We start from the raw sequence: 25,068 nt of genomic DNA, 5'->3' as shown, positions 1-25,068 counted from the left end.
AATTCTCACCAACGAATCACTTACCTGCTTTCTGGTGATGTCACACTTCGATTACTTTTTACTTCTCGCTGCTGCCGCCGGTGAGTCTGGGCCACTCTCTTACCCCACTCTAACTCCTCGGTCTCTGCACTCAGCCTCCACCCAGGGCCGCTCTCGCTGCTGCCGCCGGTGAGTCTGGGCCGCTCTCTCTCTCCCCGCTCCTTAACTCCTCCATCTCCGTGCTCAGTCTTCACCCAGGGCCGCTCTCGCTACTGCCGCCGATGAGTCTGGGCCGCTCTCTCTCTCCCTACTCCTTAACTCCTCGGTCTCCACGTTCAATCTCCACCCAGGGCCGCTCGCACTACTGCCGCCAGTGAGTCTGGGCCGCTCTCTCTCTCCCTGCTCCTTAACTCCTCGGTCTCCGCACTCAGTCTCCACCCAGGGCCGCTCTCACTGCTGCCGCCGGTGAGTCTGGGCCACTCTCTCTCTCCCCGCTCCTTAACTCCTCCATCTCCGTGCTCAGTCTTCACCCAGGGCTGCTCTCGCTACTGCCGCCGGTGAGTCTGGGCCGCTCTCTCTCTCCCTACTCCTTAACTCCTCGGTCTCCACGCTCAGTCTCCACCCAGGGCCACTCTCACTACTGCCGCCGGTGAGTCTGGGCCGCTCTCTCTCTCCTCGCTCCTGAACTCCTCGGTCTCCACGCTCAGTCTCCACCCAGGGCCACTCTCACTACTGCCGCCGGTGAGTCTGGGCCGCTCTCTCTCTCCTCGCTCCTGAACTCCTCGATCTCCATGCTCAGTCTCCACCCAGGGCTGCTCTCGCTGCTGCTGCCAGTGAGTCAAGATAAGGAGAATTTTTTATGCAGTGAGTTGTTATGATCTGGAATGTGCTGCCTGAAAGGGCGGTGAAAACAGATTCAATAATAACTTTCAAAAGGGAATTCGATAAATACTGGAAAAGGAAAAGATTGCAGGGCTATGTGCAAAGAGCAAGGGAGTGGGATTAATTGGATAGCTCTACCAAAGTGCCGGCAAAGGCGCGATGGGCCAGTTCCGTGTTGTATCATTCTATGATTCTATGATATGCTGAATTTATTAAAATGGGCGGTGATACTGTAGTATTAAGTGTTTGCAAGATTTTGACCCTGAAATTTCAATCGGCCATTTATGGCAGTGTTGCACCACTGAGCTGGGACTACCTGTCACCACTGCTGTTCAGTGATGACTCTGTAGTACATGGCTGGGTCAACTCAATTAAATATCCATTAGCGCCAATCTGGTGTAACAAGAGAGAAATATACTGGGAGAGGGGAGCTTGCAAATTAGGAAATGCTGCCTTTAAAAAGCCAAGAGCGGCTGAAGATTGCAACAGCAAGTACACAGGAAAATGTTTGGCGCAGTGAGTTACAGTGAGTTAGCTGTCAGATGAGTGCAATGGATGGCTTGTGTGTGATTTTGTGGCATTTTTAAAGCAGGTCTTCAGGTGGAGGACCTGGAAGAGGTCCCCACAGGCATTGTGAGGACACAGAAGAAAAGAGCTCAAAATTACATTGCTGGATGAAACACATAAAAGAAAGACTTGCATTTATATAGCGCCTTTCATGGCCTCAGGATGTCCCAAAGTGCTTTACAACAACAACAAATTGTATTTATATAGTGGCTTTAACATAATAAAACGTCCCAAGGTGCTTCACAGGAGTGTTATAAGACAAAAAAATTGACACCGAGCCAATTAAGGAGAAATTAGGGCAGGTGACCAAAACCTTGGTCAAAGAGGTAGGTTTTAAGGAGCATCTTAAAAGAGGAAAGAGAGGTAGAGAGGCAGAGAGGTTTAGGCAGGGAATTCCAGAGCTTACAGCCAATGGAGTACTTTTTGAAGTGTAGTCACTGTTGTAATGTAGGAAACAATTGCACACAGTAAGCTCCCACAAACAGCAATGTGATAATGGCCAGATAATCTGTTTTAGTGTTGTTGATTAAGGGATAAATATTGGTCAGGATACCAGGGATAACTCCCCTGCTCTTCTTTGAAATTGTGCTATGGGATCTTTTACATCCACCTGAGAGAGCAGACGGGGCCTCGGTTTAACATCTCATCTGAAAGACGGCACCTCCGACAGTGCAGCACTCCCTCAGCACTGCACTGGAGTGTCAGCCTAGATCTTTGTGTTCAAGTCCCTGGAGCGGGACTTGAACACACAACCTCCTGTTTACTACATTTCCGAGTTTCGTATCATCTGCAAACTTTACATTACAACAGTGACTATACTTCAAAAGTACTTAATTGGCTATAATGCACTTTGGGATGTCCTGAGGTCAGGAAAGGTGCTATATAAATGCAAGTCGTTCTATCTTTTTGAAATCATGCGCTGTATACCCAAATCCAGGCCATTAATATAAAGATCAAAAAGAGCAGTGGTCCTAATACTGACCCCTGGGGGAACACCACTGTATACTTCCTTCAAGTCTGATAAACAACTATTCACCACTACTCGCTACTTGCTGACCCTTAGCCAGTTTTGTATCTATGTTGCCATTGTCCCTTTAATCGCATGGGCTTTAATCTTGCTAACAAGTCTATTATGAAGTACTTTGTCAAACGCCTTTAGAAAGTTTATATACACAACATCAACCACACTACCCTCATCAACCCTTTCCATTACTTCATCAAAGAACGCGATCAAGTTAGTCAAACACGATTTGCCTTTAACAAATCCATGCTGACTTTCATTTATTAGCCCATAATTTTCTAAATGTCAGTTAATTTTGTCCCGGCTTATTGTCTCTAAGGGCTGGATTTTGTGAATGGAGGCGAGTTGGAGGCGGGACTGCTGCTTGTTGTGTCAATGTCCCGCCTCCATCCTCGTCTGACCAACCAGAGGGACTTTCCCCTGATTGACCTTGTTAAGCCTGCCCTGCGGGCTCAGCAGGCCAATGAGGGAGGAAGTCACTGACAGAGCACATCAACATTAGACATGTTATCTGTCAAGACTTCTTTTAAGAAGAAATGTCAGCGTTTGATAGCTCTGTAAAGCTGTCAAACACTGACATTCTCTTTAGTTTGATGAGTCCTTGTGTTCAGGACTCATCAAACCTTTCAGCTTTGTAAATTTCACATGGCTGTTGGTTCGGAGGTTCCAACAGCCAGTCTGTGAAATTGACAAGGAGGATGTCCGCTCTCCTGATCCAGCGCGACTGAAGGCTGTAGGAAGAAAACAAGGTAAGTGAACATTTTTTAAAACATATCACTCACCTTGCATACTTACCACTCCACACTTGCACCCATCACTCACCTCTACATCTTACTTCCAGGTGCCTCCGACCGCCGCAGAGCTCCTTCCTGTCCCCTCCAACTTGATGGGGTTCTCCAAGGTTGGGAAGCCTTCACCTGTGAAGGTAAAATGGCACTAATCCTGTTTTCTGCCTGTTAACAGGCAGTTAAAAGGATTAAATGCCTTTCCCACCAGCAGGAGACGAGACCCGAAGCTGCACATCTTTCCGCCTCCTGGCAAAAGGGCATGGAGGTGGGTTTGCCATCCACCCCCACTTTCTCAGAATTTACTGGCTGTCCCGCCTCCATGCCCACCTCTTCCGGGCTTGGAAAATCCAGCCCTAAATGTCTCCCCACCATGTTATGCTGACTGACCTGTAGTCGCCAGGTTTAACCCTCTCCCCTGTAATTCTCCAGTCCTCTGGTTCCACCCCCATATCGAAGGAGGATTGGAAGATTGTGGCCAAAGCCTCCACAATTTCCACCCTTTCTTCCCTCAGTAACCTAGGATGCATTCTGTCCAGAACAAGTGACATTTCTACTTTGAGGACTGGCAACCTTTTAAGCACATCCTCTTTATCTATTGTTATCCTGTCTGTAGTAACCTGGGAGGTTATAAGTAACCTGATCCACCAGGTGGTGCTGTGGCAATTGCTCTCTTGAGTTAAGTCTGATCTGTACTGTTGTACTCTTTGTTTTTGCTGCCTCATGGCAGAAGCTTTTATGTGCAAGAGTTGATTAAACCATGTTACGGAGTTAACCGGTGTCCGTCTCCATCTATGGCCACCTCAAGATACCACATATGGTGACGAGGATAAAGGATGGAAAAGTTTTGGTGGATCAGTCATAGTTAGGGAGTATTCAGAAGAGGTGCTCGGGTTGGTTAGCAAACTAGTCGGAAAAGCACGAGGCTAGGCCGCGGGAGTCGAAACGGAGTTTGATTTTTTGGCTGAAGTGACCGGACTCCAAGGATGGCAGGAACGGTAGGCTCCGTGGCACCTTTTGACAGCAAGTCGCAGTCTTGGGAGGAGTATATTGAAATACTGAGCCATTTCTTTATGGCAAACGAGGTGGACAGTGCTGGAAAGAAAAGGGCCATTTTGCTGAGTTGTGTGGGAGCGCAAACCTATACACGGATGAGGAATCTGCTGAGACGGAGCGGCCAGGAGAAAAATCTTTTGACGAGTTGGTGAGTCTACTAAAGAATCATTTCAATCCGAAACCTAGTGAAATAGTACAGAGATGGAAATTCAATTCGAGGATTAGGAGGCCGGAAGAAAGCGTTACTGAGTATGTGGAGGAGCTTCGGAAGCTCGCACAGGACTGTAATTTTGGAAATGCGCTCACAGTCATGTTAAGGGACAGACTAGTATGTGGAGTTAACGACGACAGTATACAGCAAAGGTTGCTGTCAGAAGAAGGATTAACGTTTGAGACGGCACTTAAAAAAGCACAAGCCATGGAGACGGCTAACAAGGACATTAAGAACTTAAACAGTATGAGCAAGGAGAAATGGAGTAAACCAGTGGGAGGAGCTGTTTTCAAGATGGAAGCTGGCGCGAAAAGTCCACCAGTCGGGGTTGGGGATTGCTACCGATGTGGCGGGACGAGCCATTATGCAAAGGACTGCAGGTTTGCAAAGGCAAAGTGCCACAATTGTGGAAAAATAGGGCACTTAAAGAAAGACTGTAAAAGGGCAGTGAGTGAGAGAAGCAGTGCTAAAGGGGCAAAGCATGCAAAAGGGGGGAGGGAGAAGTACACAAAGCGGGCAAATTACATACAAGAGGAGGAAGAGTCTAGTGAGTCTAGTGAGGAGGTTTTCACTGTATACAGTATAGACACTTCAAGGCCCAGCGTACCCCCTCTCACTCAGTATTTGATAGTGAACGGAGGTCAAGTAAAGTTTGAGATTGACACCGGATGTAGTGTAACCATAATGTCGCAGACTGAGTACGCCAAGCTATGGGGGGAAGCAAAAGTACCAGAGCTAGGTACATGCCCCATTAGTCTCAAAACCTACACAGGACAGAAGGTGGACATTTTGGGGGTGGCCGAAGTACAAGTGGAACACAAAGGAGTCACCAAAGAGTGGTAGTGGTAGCAGGGTCAGGGCCAAACCTGTTAGGGCGAGGGTGGATCAGTGAGTTGAGTGTGTACTGGCAGGCAATGAATAAAATGGAGGACAGTACAGAGGCACTGCAAGAAGTGCTGATGAAGCATGAGTTAGTGTTCAAGGATGAACAGGGCACCTTAAGGGGAGCCACAGCCAAGATTCATGCAGCCAGTGATGCCACGCCTCGTTTCTTTAAACCAAGGTCGGTACCTTTTGCAATGAAAACCAAGGTTGAGGCGGAACTAGGTCGCCTGCTAAGGGACAAAGTAATAGAACCAGTGAAATTTTCAGACTGGGCGGCACCAATAGTCCCGGTATTGAAGCCCGACGGTAACGTAAGGGTGTGTGGTAACTATAAGTTAACAGTGAACAGAGTATCATCACTGGAACAGTACCCCATTCCGAGAATGGAGGACATGTTAACATCGCTCGCTGGGGGAGAAAGATTCAGCAAACTGGACATGAGTCATGCGTATCAGCAGATATTGCTAGATGAAGAATCAAAAAAGTTTGTCACGGTGAACACGCACAAGGGGCTGTTCACGTATGCCAGGTTACCATTTGGTGTCAGTTCTAGCCCAGCAATATTCCAACGGACTATGGAGGGCATTCTGCAGGGCATTCCAAAGGTGGCCGTGTACTTAGATGATATTCTGCTAACAGGAAGTGACGATCAGGACCACTTAAAAACACTGGACAAAGTGCTACAGCGGCTGGAAGAGGCGGGGCTATGCCTGAAACGGAGTAAGTGTAGTTTCATGGAGAAGGAAGTTACATTCCTGGGACATCGGGTGGATGCCACAGGCCTCCATCCATTACCAGGGAAAGTGCGGGCAGTGCAGGATGCACCTGCACCCACCTCAGTGACTGAACTGAAAGCCTATCTAGGGCTCCTGAATTATTATAACCGGTTTCTTCCAAACTTATCGATGCTGCTGGCACCCCTGCACAAACTGCTGAGAAAGGAGGAGCCATGGCGTTGGGGGCAAGAGCAAGCGAAAGCATTTCAGCAGTCAAAGGAGCTACTTCAGTCCAGCAGGGTGTTAGTGCATTACGACGAGAAGAAGGAGCTGATAATGTCCTGCGACGCATCACCCTATGGAGTGGGGGCAGTGTTGGCCCACCGCATGCCAGATGGAGCAGAAAGGCCCATCGGGTTTGTTTCACGCACGCTCACAGCTGCGGAAAAGAACTATTCACAGCTTGATAAAGAGGGGTTGGCCATTATATTTGGAGTAAAGAAATTCCATAAGTACATATATGGGAGGAAGTTTGTAATCAGTACTGACCACAAGCCTCTTATTAGCTTACTGAATGAGATGAAAGCGGTGCCTCAAATGGCATCACAGAGAATAATGAGATGGACAGTAATACTAAGAGCCTATGAATATGTGATCACGTACAGAGCCAGCAAGGAAAACGGGAACGCGGATGCTCTCAGCCGCCTGCCCCTCTCAAAATCTCCTCGCAGTACTTCCCCTGAGGAGCACGCCCTGATGCTGGATCAGGAGATCAGTCCCCTGATGACTTCAGTGCAAATCCAGGGCTGGACAGCCAAGGACCCCGTTCTGTCAAGGGTCCGTGAGTATGTGTTGAAAGGCTGGCCAGATCACCGTGAGGGACCGGAGTTCACGCCGTACAGAGACAGCACGAGCTCAGTGTCCAAGATGGATGTGTGCCATGGGGAGCACGCATCATAGTCCCAGAGCGGGGACGCTCTACTTTGATGGAACAGTTGCATCAATCGCACCCAGGAATGACTAGAATGAAAGGACTGGCTAGGAGCTACCTGTGGTGGCCTAACTTGGATGCTGAAATTGAGTCAAAGGTAAAGTCATGCACTATATGTCAGGAACAGAGGAAAGCACCTGCTGGGGCACCACTCCATCCCTGGGAGTGGCCCAGCAAACCCTGGAGGAGAATTCACATAGACTATGCGGGACCTTTTATGGGCAAAATGTTTTTGGTGCTGGTTGACGCTCACTCAAAGTGGATCGACGTTTATCCAGTGAGCTCTGCAACGACTGATGCCACACTGAATTGTCTCAGGAACAGCTTCAGCATGCATGGTATTCCAGAAATGATTGTATCCGACAATGCACTGTGTTTTGTTAGTGAAGGGAGCAAAGAATTCATGGTAAGGAATGGAATCACACATGTCACCTCGGCTCCATATCACCCAGCCTCAAATGGGTTAGCCGAGCGAGCCGTGCAGACTTTTAAGGAGCTCATGAGGAAGAGCTCAGGTGACACCCTGGAGACCAAGCTCAATAGAGCCTTGTTTAGTTATCGTATAACACCCCAAGCTACCACGGGGCTTTCTCCGGCTGAGTTGATGATGGGGAGAAAGTTGTGGTGCACGTTAGACCTGATACACCCAGATCTCAAAAGCAAGGTTGAGACAAAACAAACAAACCAAAAAGCGTACCATGACAAACATACTAAAGCTCGCCATTTCGCCATAGGGGACTCTGTGTACACCCAGGACTTCGGTTATGGACCTAAATGGATACCAGGACTAATCCAGGACATTACAGGACCTGTGTCGTACTCCGTGTTACTAGGGGATGGTCGAGGGGTTTGTCGGCATGTGGATCAGCTTTTCAGCCGGCAGCAGGGGGAACTACCTCAGATGGAACAAAGGGCAGTAGAGGAGGCTGTTCCAGGACCCAGCACAGCTTATAATGTGCCAGTGGACACTGGTACTGCCAGGCCACAGCAGGACAGAGTAAAACCAACATCAGAGACTACTCCAATCTCAAGTGCGAATGAATCTGAGAATCCACCACAAGTGGAATTAAGACATTCACAAAGGATTCGCAAGCAACCAGAAAGACTTATACAAACCTGTTAAATTAGTCAGGGGTTAACCATGGTTAGAGCATACTGGTTAATTAAAACGTAGTACCTAGTAAGGGTTATTGTTTAAGAATTGCATACGGCAATCTTAAGGGGGGAGGAGTGTAGTAACCTGGGAGGTTATGAGTAACCTGATCCACCAGGTGGTGCTGTGGCAATTGCTCTCTTTAGTTAAGTCTGATCTGTACTGTTGTACTCTTTGTTTTTGCTGCCTCATGGCAGAAGCTTTTATGTGCAAGAGTTGATTAAACCATGTTACGGAGTTAACCGGTGTCCATCTCCATCTATGGCCACCTCAAGATACCACACTGTCCAATATCGCTACTGCCTCCTCCTTTACTGGTACATTGGCAGCATCCTCTTCTCCAGTGAAGACAGATGGAAAGTACTCATTTAGTACCTCAGCCATGCCCTCTGCCTCCACAAGAAGATCTCTTTTTTGGTCCCTACTCGGCCCCACCCTTCCTTTGACTATCCTTTTACTATTTGTATATGTTTATAAAAGACTTCTGGGTTCCCTTTTATGTTAGCTGCTAATCTATTCTCATACTCTCTCTTTGCCCCTCTTATTTCGTTTTTTGGATCTCCTCTGCACTTGCTATATTCAGCTTGGTTATCTACTGTGTGATGAACCTTACAATTTTCTGTCTCATTTTAATCTCTATGGGCTAGAAATTTGGTGCATTTGCGCCTCCCGTTTGCGCCCCATTAGTGCCCCCTGGAGGCACTAATGATTTTTCACCTGGCCGCACCGCCACTAATGACTCCCACTGAATTCAGCTGGAGTTTAACGGCAGCGGTAACCGGCAGCGGTTCGCTCTGCTGTGCAGGCGATGACAATGTCATCACCGTGCACATCGCCCCGTTTTTACCTCGTCTGCAAAACTGGCACCGCACCCCCATAATCTGCGCCAGGTGATGACAGCGACCGATTCAGAAGGCGGGAATGGAGCAGTAGGAGGCTCGCGGGACACTAAGTAAAGGGGAGGCAGCAGGTGGGGGGGGAAAAAAATCATCCGACTTACTTGTCGCAGCCCATTGTGTCTTTCAACACGGGGTCATGCCGCGATCTGGCAGCCCGGCACAGCACGCCGCTCCCCAGTCATCCAGGTAGGGCCCCGTAGAGTTGTGGGCTTGGGCCCTCCCCTTTAATGAAGGGAAGAGCCCTTTCATGCGCCAGCGCTACATGGCCCAGTGTGTAGTGCTGCAGAACGCACCGTCCCGATATTCGGGGTTAGCGCTCTAAGAAGGAAGTGGAGTGCTTGAATTAGTGCTCCACCTCCCTCTTGGGGCGCTAAAACTGAATTTAGCGATCGCCGGCGCTATTTTTTTGCCAGGCGCTAAATTTAGCGCCCAGGCGATGTTAACGACCCAAAGTGGTCGCTAACGAATTTTTCCCCATCTTTAATCATCCAGGGAGCTCTAGCTCTGGGTGCCCTTCCTTTCCCCCTCAGTTTCTGCAGGGTGAGTCGAGTTAAAATTGCTTCCATTGTCTTAATAAAGAGGTACAACGCAAAGAGTGAACTGTAAATGTTTGTTATATAGAGGGTACAGTGCCTGCTGTAACATAAACTTCCCATAACTTACTTTAACTCAGCGAAGCAGTGGTGTTACTCTCAGAATAGACTGTATCTGGCTGCTCCTGGATCTGAGGCTTGTATTAAACAGTCACACCAACAGGGTAAGGGGATCTCACCAAGACAAATTTGGCCATATTCTTCCTTTTTCAAAACTGGCTCTGACAATCTGTGTGCTTTGTGCCTTTGATATCTATTAAACCTAGTTTAGCTCTCACTAATGTATTCAATTAAATATACACAATGGCCCAGAAATTCGGGTCGGAGGCTTCCCGCGGGTGCAAGCCCCCGACCTGCACTTACCTAGCGTGCCGGCTGTTGAGCTGTGGGCCCGCGTGGGATTCCGATCCTGGGCCTCCTCCAACTGCCGGCGCGCAGTGCTTGCGTATCCCAGGGGCGCAGTTAATTCGATGCGTCCCCTGGGATCACGTGGGCCATGGAGAGCCAATGGTAGCAGGGAATGCTTTATTCATAAGTTTGACAGGAAGAGCTGTCAAACCTATAAATACTGTAAGCCCCAAAAATCACGAAAACTTCAAATACATTTTTTAAAAAACATCACATTTTTAAAATAACTATAAATTACAAGAAATAACTATTTTAAACAATAATTTAAATTTTTGAAAAAATTAATTACATTTTCTAACGGGGCCAAAAAAAACTTAGCTTTCTTTAAAGTATTTTAAAATAATAAACCTGTGGAAAAAATGTTTTAATTTTAATTAATTCACCACTTACCTTGTTAAAAGCAGGCCTTGCGCCTGCTTTTTAAAAGTGTAACTGCTGGAGACTTACCCTCCCGGAGAAACCTGCAAAAAAAACGTAAGTTCAATGCGCACGCGCTGCCTCTCTGGCGTACACGTTCGACCTCTGAACCCCTTCCTTTAAGGGAACGGAAGTTCCGGTTTCCCGCACATGCGCAGTGCATGCACGAAACCAGCACTTCCATTGGGCCTACGGGTGAGTACCCCGTGCGTACTCACCCGTGGAGACCCGAATTTCTGGGCCATTAATGGCTTCAAGAAGTGGAAAGTTTTCCTTTAATGTTTCTAACTTTGTGCCACGGAGAACACAATTCATCTGCATGGGATTGGTCCCTAACCTTCAAATATTAGGATTCTTCACTCGATCACTGTCCAACTTCTCTTGCTGAACGTTTGGTGAAGACGAGATTAGGCGCAGCAGCAATGCCTGCTCATGATCAGTAAGCCTGTTGAGACTCACTGTCTAGGCTCACCCATGAAGAATGGTTAGTTTGGCAAAGTACTTGAGGGCACCCAAAACCCATAGAGTTGCACCCCAGTATGAGCAGGAACGGTAGCATAGTGGTTATGTTACTGGACTAATAATTCAGAGGCCTGGACTAATGGCAGCTGGGGAATTTAAATTCAGTTAATTAAATAAATCTGGGAAAACAGCTAGTATCAGTAATGAAACTATCAGATTGTTGTAAAAACCCCATCTGGTTCACTAATGTCCTTTAGGGAAGGAAATCTGCCATCCTTACCCAGTCTGGCCTATATGTGACTCCAGACCCACAGTTGACTCTTAACTGCCCTCTGAAATGGCGGCTTGCTACCACCCTCTCAAGGGAAAATAGCACCTTGCCAGCGACACCCACTATGAATTAAAGAAAATTCACAGAACCTTTCAGCAAATTCCCAAAATCCTCCATCACCATGCCTGGGTATGTCCTGTCCCACAAGCAGGACACAGACCCACCCGGGATGGCAGCACAATGGTATACAGTCGGGAAGGAAGTGGCACTTGAGGAGAGACCTCAACATTGACTCCAGACCCCATGAAGTCTCATGGCTTCAGGTCAAGCATGGGCAAGGAAACGTCCTGCTGATTACCACCTACCGCCCTCCCTCAGTGGATGAATCAGTGCTCCTCCATGTTGAACACCACTTGGAAGAAGCACTGAGAGTAGCAAGGGCACAGAATGTACTCTGGGTGGGGGATTTCAATGTCCATCACCAAGAAGCACCACTACTGACCGAGCTGGCAGAGTCCTGAAGGACATAGCTGCCTGTCTGTGACAGGTGGGAAGAGAACCAATATGAGGGAAAAACCTACTTGACCTCGTCCTCACCAATTTACCTGTCGCAGATACATATGTCCGTGACAGCGTTGGTAGTGGTGACCACCGCACAGTCATTGTGGAGACGAAGTCCCATCTTCACACTGAGGACACCCTCCATTGTGTTGTGTGGCACTACCACCGTGCTAAATGGGATAGATTCAGAACAGATCTAGCAGCTCAAAACTGGGCATCTATGAGGCACTGTGGGCCATCAGCAGCAGCAGACTTGTATTCCAGCACAATCTGTAACCTCAGGCCCGGCATATCCCTCATTCTACCATTACCATCAAGCCAGGGGACCAACCCTGGTTCAACAAGGAGTGTAGAAGAGCATGCCAGGAGCAGCAGGCGTACCTAAAAATGAGGTGCAGCAACACTGAACTACATGCATGCTAAAAAGCAGGAGCAGCATGCTATTGACAGAGCTAAGCGGTCCCACAATCAACCGATCAGATCAAAGCTCTGCAGTCCTGCCACACCCAGTCGTAAATGGTGGTGGACAAGTAAACAACTAATGGGAGGAGGAGGCTCCATGAATATCCTCATCCTCAATGATGGTGGAGCCCAGCACGTGAGTGCGAAAGACAAAGCTGAAGCGTTTGCAACCATCTTCAGCCAGAAGTGCCGAGTGGATGATCCATATCGGCCTCCTCCCGAGGTCCCCACCAACACAGAAGCCAGCCTTCAGCCAATTCGGTTCACTCCACGTGATATCAAGAAATGGCTGAGCGCACTGGATACAGCAAAGGCTATGGGCCCCGACAACATCCCAGCTATCGTGCTGAAGACTTATGCTCCAGAACTAGCCACGCCTCTAGCCAAGCTGTTCCAGTACAGCTATAACATTGGCATCTATCCGACAATGTGGAAAACTGCCCAGGTATGGCCTGTCCACAAAAAGCAGGACAAATCCAATCTGACCAATTACCACCCCATCAGTCTACTCTCAATCATCAGCAAAATGATGGAAGGTGTCATCGACAGTGCTATCAAGCGACACTTACTCACCAATAACCTGCTCACTGATGCCCAGTTTGGGTTCCGCCATCAAGCCAGCATTTGACCAAGTGTGGCATCAAGAAGCCACACTCGGTCAAAAAAAAGAATCACTTACTTGAGGGCAGCCAGAACACATAGAACTGTGCCCCAGGATGAGTCAGCACCTTTAGGAGAGCGGAGCATAAAGTTGGAGGGATAGGAAACTAAAACAAAAGCTTAGGTCTGCAAGGATTGGGAAGCAAAATGTTGTTCAATTTTGTATTAAATGATACCAGGACATTTCTGATTTTAATAAAAATCCCCAAAGTTTAATATAGCAACCCCACTTTTCACAACTCCCACTGTACAAAATATGGAATCGGTAGCTGTAATTCAAAAACATTTCTACTTTATATGTGCCTTCGATTTACTACTATTTTACAAGCTGGAAACATTTATACAATAACATATTAAAAATCTCAGTGGTTGTACCCATTGAAAATTCTAGCAATAGTCCTGTCCCAAAAATAACAATTTTCAGCTTTTCAAGAAAACTATCAGCAGGAGAATTCTCTATGACTGTACATTCCATTCATACTAATTTACAATACAAAGCATTGGAGATATACAAAAAGCAGCATGCCATGTGAAAGGTAAGAGGTTCGAATGTAATAAAGACATCCAGTATTTAAAGGAGTTCACATGTCCAGCACTGTAAGAAGCACTCTAAATCCTGCATTCTAAAGCTATAAAATTAAATTTGATAATCCTAAACTTCTCAAGTTACTTATTTTAAAGCAATCTAAAAATATAGCACCATTCAAACAAAAGAATTTGACTTTCACTATATCTCATACAGCATCATCATTGCATTTTACACATAGGCCTTGAAATTACATGGGATTATGGCGTACTGATGCTTAATGCATTCTTAGCACTATTTTAGTGCAGGTGTTATGTTATATTAAACTTGTTAACATTTGCTAAAATAGCGGCATAAGGAATTTCAGAGGAATGCACTCATATAGTATTATTTCACAATGTAATTTCAAGGCTATAATTCCTTACTTTTTAGTTTTGAATGACCCCACAAACTTTTGCATAAATCTTTCAAACTTGTTTTCATTGTGGGAGGGTGCTTGGCGTGCATGATTTCCTTGAAGCAAGAAGAATTTTGAACTATGGCGTGACTGACTACGGATAAAAGTGTTGTTGCTATCAGTCACTTTTGTTAGCGATGGAGTTTGGACTGTTTCTTCTGGTTTCAATTTACTGCTTTGTGTTGTGCACACTTTTTCAAAACGACTGAAAACTCTCCGTTCTTTAGGTTGGTAATGCGTTTTTGTGGTATTGATCTTGTCTTTCGACTCGTCAGGTTTGGCGTTCTTCACAAGAGAAGAGGAAGATGCTACAGAGGAACTGGAACTCAGTTTCTCTTCTCTGTTGCCCATGTCCAGTTCTTCTGTGGCAAATCTCGGAGCTGATGCATCTCCCCCACTCCTGATATCCTTCTCAAGCAAATAAACATCTGAATTTGATTGTCCTTGCTTATTGGCTCGAGCAAATTTTGGAGTGTTTGTGGAATTTGAAGACATGCTTGCTGTCTTGCCCTTTTGCTCATTCCATGTGTACTTTCTTAATTTTATCCTTTCCCGATGATCATCCTCAGAGGTCAAAGTATCAGTACTGCTCGTCTTTTTATCGGATGAGGCTGACCCTCTACTTCTAGAACCATGATCTCTTTTATCGTGTGAGATGGTGAGTAGAGATTTGATTTTCTCTGAGCTTTTTCTAATGAAATTTGAATGTTGCTCAAGTGCTTTGGCGTCTTTCTCCAAATACCACATCTTGGGAGATTCATTTCCCTTTGTCTCAGTTGGAGAGTGGATTGACAAAGCCCTGCCTGAAGAGGAATTAAATCTTGGTTTAGGTAGTGTGGAGTGTCCTGATTCTTGCCTGTCATTGTAATCTAGCGTTGATTTTTGATCAGTCAGATGTGTTTGGAATCTCTGACTATAATTGTGTTGATGTTGGAGGTTAGGACTTTGAATCAGCTCAGTGTCATTGTGAAAAGAAGATGAATATTTAGATAACTGCTCGATACCTGCCTGAGATGGAGTCTTCAAATCATATGAATGCTGCTTATCTGCATTAAACAGTGAATGTCCAATACTGCTCAGTGAATGGTCTCGGGGAGTCGTTGAGCCTGAAGTTGTACCAATAGTTGAAGCTGTTGATTCAGAGTTATGGCTGCTGAAATCATTCTGTCCTATCACAGATGTCTTGAAAACCAGTGAAGAACGCAACCGAGAATGTGACAAATTAGGGTTGGTTTTAATTTCCGTTCTGCTCATTAATTCTGAATTTCCTTGCATCCTGGGGTCTACTGGGTTGTCAAACCTGTCCATTGTGTTCGGAGTAGTGTTGTCAAGTTGGTCAGTGATAGAATTCATTGGCAGTCCAACATTATCATTTAGGTAGGTTTCAATTCTCCAATTTCGTAAGCCTGTCTTTTTCATATTTTCTAGGGTTGGCAGTTTTTGGGTGGTAGACAGGTGCAGAGTTTTCGGCCCATGATATGTATTCCGAATATTTGAGCTCCGTTCAAAGCTTGGTGTTATTCGGTTATGTTTCAGGTGCTCAAATGTATTTCTAATGGCTCTGGACATAAATTCACCTCTGGATGAAGAAGAAACACTTTCATTTTCTTCCAGTAAATTCTGGTCACTTCTTTGAAATAAGGGTCTGCGGTTTGTTGCCTTATTGAGCAAAAGGTATGGTGATGTTTCTGGCTGCTCCCCAGCATAACTATGTCTCTTCCAGTAATCATTTTTCGCGTAAGTCTGTAGACGACTGATTCTGTTTGTTGCATCCAAACCATTTGCAATGTGAGGTCTAATATGCAAATTCTGTGGATTCAATTTATTACCAATATTGTCATTTAGATGCGAGCTTTGCCTTCCGTGAAACTTTTGATACAATGTGTCAAGTGTATGCCTTGTGGGATTCCTCCTACTGAATGGCTGCCGCTGGCTAGAAGATGAAGCAAACGAAGATACTGAATGTTGGTTAATACCGGTGTTAATACCATTTTGCCACAATAATGAATGTTTTCTTTCTCCCAATAATCCAGAGTTTTCTGTTGAAAACATGCTGGGGATATCTGATCGAGCGTAGATTGTCCGAAATTCTTCATCATAGGATTCTACTAGATGTCCAGAGATCACTTGTACCATACTAAGGTTTATCTTTTCAAAGGACCACATAAAGCTGAAAACCAATAATTCATCTATTTAGTTGCAAAAAGATAAATAAGTCACACATTGAACTTTCAAAATTGATTCCGAAATGAGTTGCCACACTTTATTCTTGCTTTTAGTAACACAGTTGTATTTAAAATAAATCTCAGATCGCTGAGAGTGAGTTGCATGGCTGTGACTTGCTCACAAGTGCAGGTGACATGTCTCTTGAAGGCAAAGCTCATGTTGTTTAAGGATACCATTTGAACTCTGAAACTGTATTAATAGCCTAAACATATGCCCAGCTATTTCTTAATCTTTGTAACAAGGGCAGGATGTGGGTTATTTTAGTGATATTAGGTTGCTTGAGCATCACTGGCGTTCATCTTTGTTACCAATATTAACTATTAATAGAAATACATATATATGACATAGGGCTACATGGAATTTACAGCACAGATACCGGCCATTCTGCCCAATTGCTTTGTGCCGGTGTTTATGCTCCACACGAGCCTCCTCCCACCCTCCACTATCCAGCCCTATCTGCATATCCTTCTATGCCTTTCACCTTAATGTACTTATCTAGCTCCTCCTTAAATGCATCTATGCTATTCTCTTCAACTTCTCCTTGTGGTAGCAAGTTCCACATTCTAACCATTCTTTGGGTAAAGAAGTTTCTCCTGAATGCTTTATTGGGTTTATTAATGACTATCTTATATCCATGGCCCCTAGATTTGGTCTCTCCCACAAGTGTTGTATGTATATATACGTAGAAAGTACGTACTGAAATAGAAAAGTTACCTGTATGTTCCATATACCACTGTCTTACAGTCAACCAGAAGAAACTTCTCCATCATCTTTCCATGGAACTTGCTTCCTGATCTGCAAAGGTAATCTAATCCCTTGACAGTTCGAATTCTAATGTTCTGTTAAAAGAAGGTTGGTTGGAATTAGAAGAAGTTGCTTAAAGCCAACAGTACTAGACATAGGATATCAACAGATTGAAATGAAACTGCATGTTAGTCCAGCTATTAAACCTATTATCATATAGAAGAGAAATATTTTAATTAATATTATTTAGGTATTTGTAAGTACATTGATGGTGCCTATTTGTGAATCATCATACATTATTAAAGAGCTTCCATTATTCTATGAATAAATGAATTGAAGGAAACAAGCATTCCTTTTAACGTCAGCATTATTTCACCCTGATTGGAACTGGTAATAATCAAAACAAACTTGACTATTCCAACACTCTCCTGGTCGGCCTCCCACCTTCCACCCTCCGTAAACTTGAGCTCATCCAAAACTCTGCTGCCCGTCTCCTAACTCGCACCAAGTCCCGTTCACCCATCACCCCTGTGCTCACTGCCCCGTGTCCTAACTCGCACCGAGTCCCGTTCACCCATCACCCCTGTGCTCACTGACCTACATTGGCTCCCAGTCCAGCAACACCTCGATTTTAAAAGTCTCATCCTTGTTTTCAAATCCCTCCATGGCCTCGCACCTCACTATCTCTGTAACCTCCTCCAGCCCTACAAACCTCCGAGATCTCTGCGCCCCTCCAATTCTGGCCTCTTGCACATCACCTATTTTAATTGCTCCACCATTGGCGGTCGTGCCTTCAGCTGCCTAGGCCCTAAACTCTGGAATTCCCTCCCTAAGCCTCTCTGCCTCTCTACCTCTTTTTCTCCGCCTTTAAGAATTTCCTTAAAACCTACCTCTGTAACCAAGCTTTTAGGCATCTGTCCTAATGGCCCAGAAATTCGGGTCTCCACGGGTGAGTACACACGGGGTACTCACCCGTTAGGCCCAATGGAAGTGCCGGTTTCCTGCATGCACTGCGCATGCATGGGAAACCGGCACTTCCGTTCCTCTGAACGAAGGGGTTCAGAGGTCGAACGCGTGCGCGGGAGAGGCTGCGCGTGCGCATCGAACTTGGGTTTATTTGCAGGTTTTCCCGGGAGGGTAAGTCTCCAGAAGTTAGACATGTAAAAAGCAGGCGTAAGGCCTGTTTTTTACAAGGTAAGTGGTGAATTAATTAAAATTAAAACATTTTTTCCACAGGTTTATTATTTTTAAATACTTTAAAGCAAGGTAAGTTTATTTTTAGCCCCGTTAGAAAATAAAATTATTTTTTCAAAAATTTAAATTATTGTTTAAAATAGTTATTTCATGTAATTTATAGTTTATTTTAAAAATGTGATGGTTTTTATTAAATTTATTTGAAGATTTAGTGATGTTATGGGGCCCATAGTATTTCTAAGTTTTGACAGGTCTTCCTGTCAGACTTATGAATGGAGCATTCCCTGCTCCGATTGGCTCCCCATGGCCCACGTGATCCCATGGGACGCATCGAACTAACTGCGCCCCTGGGATATGCAAGCACTGCGTGCCGGCAGCTGGAGCAGGCTCCAGATCGGAATTCCACAGGGGCCCACAGCTCACTGGCCGGCGCGCAAGGTAAGTGCAGGTCGGGGGCTTACACCCGCAGGAAGCCCCTGACCCGAATTTCTGGGCCAATATCTCCTTATGTGGCTCAGTGTCAAATGTTGTTTGATAACGCTCCAGTGCTGCACCTTGGGATGTTTTACTATGCTAAAGGTGCTATATAACTGCAAGTTGGTGTTGTTGTTGGTGCTGTTGTAATAAAAGTAACTAAAATCAGTTAGACATATTAAATATTAAATGTCATCAACCAAGATACAATATTGCACTGATATGCAGATAGAATGTTATACTAAAAGTATGGTTACGGTAGTATAGTGGTTATGTTATTGGATGAGTATTCAGAGACGTGAGTTCAAATCCCACCATGGCAGTTTGTGATTTTAAATTCAGTTAATTAAATAAATCTGGAACAAAAAGCTAGTGTCAGTAATGGTGACTATGAAGCTATCGGATTGTCGTAAAAACCCAACTGGTTCACTAATGTCCTTTAGGGAAGGAAACCTGTCATCCTTACCCGGTCAGGCTATGTGATTCCAGACCCACAGCATTGTGGTTGACTCTTAACTGCCCTCTGAAATCATCTAGCAAGCCACTAAGTTGTATCAAACTGCTATAAAAAAGTATAAGAATAAAACAGGATGGACCACCCGGCATCGACCTAGGCATTGGTTTCGGACACGACAAAGACACACCCAGCCCAATCGACCCTGCAAACTCCTCTTCACTAACATCAGGGAACTTGTGCCAAAATTGAGAGTGCTATCCCATAGATTAGTCAAGCAATAGCCTGATATACTCATATTACAACAGTGACTCCACTTCAAAAAGTACTTCATTGGCGGTAAAGCACTTTGAGACGTCTGGTGGTCATGAAAGGCGCTATATAAATGCAAGACTTGCTTTCTTTCTGTCTTTATTCACTGAATCATACCTATCAGCCAATGTCCCAGGCTCCTCCATCGCCATCCCTGGATAGGTCCTGTCCCACCAGCAGGCAGACCCAACAGAGGTGGTGGCACAGTGGTATACAGGGACGGAATTGCCCTGGGAGTCCTCAAAATTGACTCCCGACCCCATGAAGTCTCTTGGCATCAGGTCAAACATGGGCAAGGAAACCTCCTGCTGATTACCACCTACCGCCCTCACTCAGCTAATGAATCAGTACTCCACCATGTCGAACACCACTTGGAAGAAGCACTGGGGGTAGCAAGGCACAGAATACACTCTGGATGGAGGACTTCAATGTCCATCACCAAGAGTGGCTTGGTAGCACCACCACTGACCAAGCTGGCCAAGGACATAGCTGAAGAACAATATTGGTAGCAGTGACCACCGCACAGTCCTTGTGGAGACAACATCCCGTCTTCATACTGAGGACACTCTCCAGCATGATGTGTGGCATAACCACCGTGCTAAATGGGATAGATTCAGAACAGATGGAGCAGCTCAAAACTGGGCATCCATGAGGTGCTGTGGGCCATCAGCAACAGCAGACTTGTATTCCACTGCAATCTGTAACCTCAGGCCTGGCGTATCCATCACTCTACCATTACCATCAAGCCAGGCAACCAAACCTGGTACAATGAGGAGTTTAGAAAAGCATGCCAGGAGCAGCAGCAGGCGTACCTAAAAATGAGGTGTCAAGCTGGTGAAGCAACAAACCAGGACTACATGCATGCTAAACTGCAGAAACAGCATGCAATAAACAGAGCTAAGTGATCCCACAACCAATGGATCAGATCAATGCTCTGCAGTCCTGCCACTTCCAGTCATAAATGGTGGTGGACAATTAAACAATTAACGGGAGGAGGAGGTTCGATGAACATCCCCATCCTCAATGATGGCGGAGCCCAGCACGAGTGCAGAAGACGAGGCTGAAGCTTTCACAACCATCTTCAGCCAGAAGTGCCGAGCGCACTGGATACAGAAAATTCTATGGGTCCCAACAACATCCCAGCTGTAGTACTGAAGACTTGTGCTCCAGAACTAGCCGCGACTTTAGCCAAGCTGTTCCATTACAGCTACAACACTGGCGCCTGTCCAACAAAGTGGAAAATTGCCCAGGTATGTCCTGTCCACAAAAAGCAGGATAAATCCAATGCAGCCAATTACCGCCCCATCAGTTTACTCTCAATCATCAGCAAAGTGATAGAAGGTGTCGTTGACAGTGGTATCATGACACTTACTCACCAATAACCTGCTCACAGATGCTCAGTTTGGATTCCTTCAAGGTCACTCGGTTCCATACCTCATTACAGCCTTGGTATAAACATGGACAAAGCAGCTGAATTCCAGAGGTGAGATGAGAGTGACTGCCCTTGACATCGAGGCAGCATTTGACCGAGTGTGGCACCAAGGAGCCCTAGTAAAAATGAAGTCAATGGGGATCAGGGGAACGCTCCACTGGCTGGAGTAATACCTAGCACAAAGGAAGATGGTTGTGATTGTTGGAGACCAATCATTTCAGCCCCAGGACTGCAAGAGTTCCTTAAGGCAGTGTTGTCGGCCCAACCATCTTCAGCTGCTTCATCAATGACCTTCCCTCCATCATAGGGTCCGAAATGGAGATGATCGCTGATGATTGCACAGTGTTCAGTTCAATTCACAATTCCTCAGATATTGATGCAGTCCGTGCTTACATACACCAAGACCTGAACAACAGTCAGGCCTGGGCTGATAAGTGGCAAATAACATTTGCGCCACACAAGTGCCAGGCAATGGCCATCTCCAATAAGAGAGATTCTAACCACTTCTCGGTTGACATTCAAGGGAATTACGATCGTCAAATCACCCACCTTCAACATCCTGGGAGTCACAATTGATGAGAAACTTAACTGGACCAGCCACATAAAAACTGTGGCTACAAGAGCATGTCAGAGGCTGAGTATTCTATGGAAAGTGACTCACCTCCTGACGTCCCAAAGCCTTTCCACAACCTACAAAGCACAAGTCAGGAGTATGATGGAATACTCTCCACTTGCCTGGATACAGCTCCAATTACACTCAAGAAGCTCGACATCATCCAGGACGAAGCAGTCCACTTGACTGCCACCCCATCTACCACCTTAAACATTCACTCCCCCCACCACTGGCGCACCGCAGCTGCAGTGTGTACCATCTACAAGATACACTGCAGCAACTTGCAAGGCTTCTTCAACAGAGCCTCCTAAACCCACAACCTCTTCCACCTAGAAGGACAAGGGGAGCAGGTGCATGGAAGCACTGCCACCTCCAACTTCCCTTCTATAGTAATCTGGGATGTAATGTTTAAGTTATCCACCAGATGGAGCCAAATATTAAGGGTTCACATTCACCAGTATTTAAGGTAATAGGTCATGTATTCAATGTCCTGGTACACCAGTTTATACGGTAATGTGGCATTGCATTATGGGTATGACTCAGAGGTTCATCCTCCATCTTGGCTCGTGCAGTAAGAATTATGTGCTTGCCTCCAGCTTGTAAGAGCTATGTCTCTCGGCTACACCGTGTAAATAAACAGTTGGGTTTTGTTCCTAATATCTCACTTTTCTCAGTTTCTGACCTTACCACTCGGATATCACATATTGGCGACGAGGATCAACAGATCACATCTTGACGAAGAAAAAAAAGAAAAGGAACACTGAATAATGGATCATGGCTGCTACGGTAGGAATGATCTCTGCTTTTGATGTTCAGACACAGACCTGGGATGAATACTGTGAGGTGTTGATGCATTTCTTTAAAGCAAATGATATAAATGATGTTGGAAAAAGGAGAGCTATTTTGCTCACTTCCGTGGGAAGTCAGACGTATAGTTTAATGAGAAACTTATGCAGTCCTGAAAAGCCCGGAGACAGATCATTTGCTGACTTAGTGGCCTTGCTAAAGGACCATTTCAATCCCAGACTGAGTGAGATTTTACTGCGTTTCAAATTTAATTCACGGAACAGAAAACCGGGAGAGACTGTATTGGATTATGTAGCGGTGTTGAGAAAATTGGCACACGATTGCAATTACGGCAACAACCTGAAAGACATGCTGAGAGATAGGCTAGTTTGCGGGATAATGGATGATCGAATGCAGCAGAGATTATTGTCTGAGACTGGGCTTACGTATGAAAAAGCATTGGAACTTGCTCAAGCCATAGAGACAGCGAACCGAGATGTAAAAGAATTACAAGGTTCCGACTGGCCTACTATAAAGCAAGTTGCAGGTCAGGTTGTTGTGCACAAGTTAAATATGCGTCAGAAACCACAACGTGAGCATGTAAAGGCATGTTATAGATGCAATGGTGATCACCTGGCGAGGGAATGCAGGTATCTGGAGGAAAAGTGCCACAAGTGTGGGAAAAAAGGACACATAAAATGTGCATGCAGGGCAAAAGCAACCGTGGAGGAATATAAACCAAATGGGGGAGGAAAGCAAAACCTAGGAAGAGAAGTGAAAAAACAGGGAGCACATCACATCAGCGGAGAAGCTGAGAAAGAAGACGACATGTTCATAATGCACAGTATGCTAGAGAACATTTCAAAAGTGGATCCTATCACTTTGCAACTGACAGTAAATGGCTCTAACGTCAACTTTGAAGTGGATACAGGATGCGGTGTGACCATAATGAACAGGGAGGAGTATTAAAAATTGTGGAACCGTGCAAAATTTCCAGAGTTAAAGTCTTGCTCTATGCAGCTTAAAACATATACCGGTGAGCGAGTGGCGACATTGGGTACAGCTACTGTAACTGTGCAACACAGGGACACCGTGGAACAGCTACCTGTTAGGCCAAACCTGTTAGGTCGGGGCTGGATACAAGAACTTAAATTAGATTGGGGAGCAATAAATCAAATAGAGGGAGGCAAACAGTTGTCTTTGCAAGAAGTGTTGATTGAACATGAGAACGTGTTCAAGGAAGAACTTGGCACATTTAATGGCCCCCCAGCTATGATTTATGTAGACAAAGAGGCACTGCCAAGGTTTTTTAAACAACGAACTGTGCCGTATGCCATGAAACCGAAGGTAGAGGCTGAGCTTGACCGTCTTTTGAGAGAGAACATACTGGAACCCGTGAAATGTTCAGAATGGGCAGCTCCCATTGTACCTGTTTTAAAACCGGACAATTCGGTAAGACTCTGTGGAGATTATAAATTGACAGTAAATAGGGTGTCTAAATTAGAACAGTATCCTATTCCCAAAACAGAGGACCTCTTTGCAAACCTGGCTGGAGGGAAGAAATTCACGAAGCTGGATATGAGTCATGTATACTTGCAGATTACACTAGATGAGGAATCCAAGAGGTATGTAACCATAAATACACACAAGGGTTTGTTTACCTATAACCGCTTACCATTCGGTGTCTCATCTAGTCCAGCTATTTTCCAGAGGACTATCGAGGGTGTACTGCAAGGGATCGCACATGTTTCAATCTATCTGGATGACATTCTGGTGACGGGAAGAACCGACCAGGAGCATCTGAGCACTCTGAGAGAGGTACTACAAAGATTGGATAAGGCTGGGTTACGGCTCAAGAGGAGTAAGTACACTTTCCTGGGGAATGAGGCCGTGTTCCTGGGACACAGAGTGGATGCCACCGTGCTCCATTCAATCAAGGAGAAGGTACAAGCACTGCAGGAGGCCCCAGCTCCTACCAATGTGACTGAGTTAAAAGCTTACCTGGGACTGCTAAACTATTATAACAGATTTTTACCAAACTTGGCAACAGTGTTAGCACCTCTTCACAAACTTCTGCGTAAGGAGACACAGTGGCAGTGGGAAGAGGAACAGAGGATTTCATTTGAACAGTCCAAGAAACTGATGCTGTCCTCAGATGTGCTGGTTCACTACAATGCAGAGAAAGACATCATTCTCTCTTGTGATGCTTCACCTTACAGGGTGGGGGTGGTTCTTTCACACAGCTTGGAAGATGGAACAGAAAGACCAATAGGGTTCATGTCTCGAACTCTGACACCAGCGGAAAAAAACTATTCCCAGTTAGATAAAGAGGGGTTAGCAGTAATTTTTGGGTTACAGATGTTTCACAAGTACATATATGGCAGGAAATTCACCATATGCACCGATCATAACCCTCTTCTATCTCTTTTTAATGAAATGAAAGCAGTACCACAGATGGTGTCACCCCGGATCCAGAGGTGGGCAGTGACGTTGAGGGCATATGAGTATGTCATCGTTTACAAGGTGGGCAAGTACCATGGGAACGCAGATGCCTTGAGCCGTCTTCCACTGCCAGGTACACCTATCCGTGCAGCTCCAGAGGACAGAGTTTTGATGTTGGAGGACACGGACACGGCAATTGTGACCGCAGAACAAGTAAGGACATGGACCAGTAAAGATCCAGTACTGTCTAGAGCCGAGAATATGTGATGAGGGGTTGGCCACAGCATCCGGAAGGGACTGATTTCATACCTTATAGTGTCAGCAAGACAGAGCTAGGTGTGCAGGATGGTTGCGTGTTGTGGGGAGCACGAGTGATTATTCCACAGCCAGCACGACAGTCTATCCTAGGGCAACTACATCAGTGTCATC

At 45.7% G+C, this 25,068-nt stretch overlaps 1 protein-coding gene across 1 annotated transcript in view; it reads right to left on the bottom strand.

Annotated features, from left to right (window-relative positions):
* Positions 1 to 13,249: 13,249 nt before the first annotated feature.
* sack1b (scaffolding CK1 anchoring protein B) overlaps positions 13,250 to 25,068 on the bottom strand; it is a 66,931-nt gene continuing 55,112 nt past the window's right edge. The window contains exons 4-5 of the mRNA XM_085996515.1: positions 16,903 to 17,027; positions 13,250 to 16,132 (exon numbers count right to left, since the gene is read on the bottom strand). Of these exons, the coding sequence (XP_085852641.1) occupies positions 13,927 to 16,132; positions 16,903 to 17,027 (2,331 nt within the window). The 3' untranslated portion in view covers positions 13,250 to 13,926. The remainder of the gene's footprint in view (positions 16,133 to 16,902; positions 17,028 to 25,068) is intronic.

This window comes from Somniosus microcephalus, chromosome 9 (genome assembly GCF_052327205.1).
Source record: "Somniosus microcephalus isolate GS21.2 chromosome 9, FLI_Smic_1.0, whole genome shotgun sequence".
NCBI classification, from domain to species: domain Eukaryota; kingdom Metazoa; phylum Chordata; class Chondrichthyes; order Squaliformes; family Somniosidae; genus Somniosus; species Somniosus microcephalus.
The sequence above is the reverse complement of the archived record's forward strand: the minus strand, read 5'-3'. Positions and strand labels throughout refer to the sequence as shown.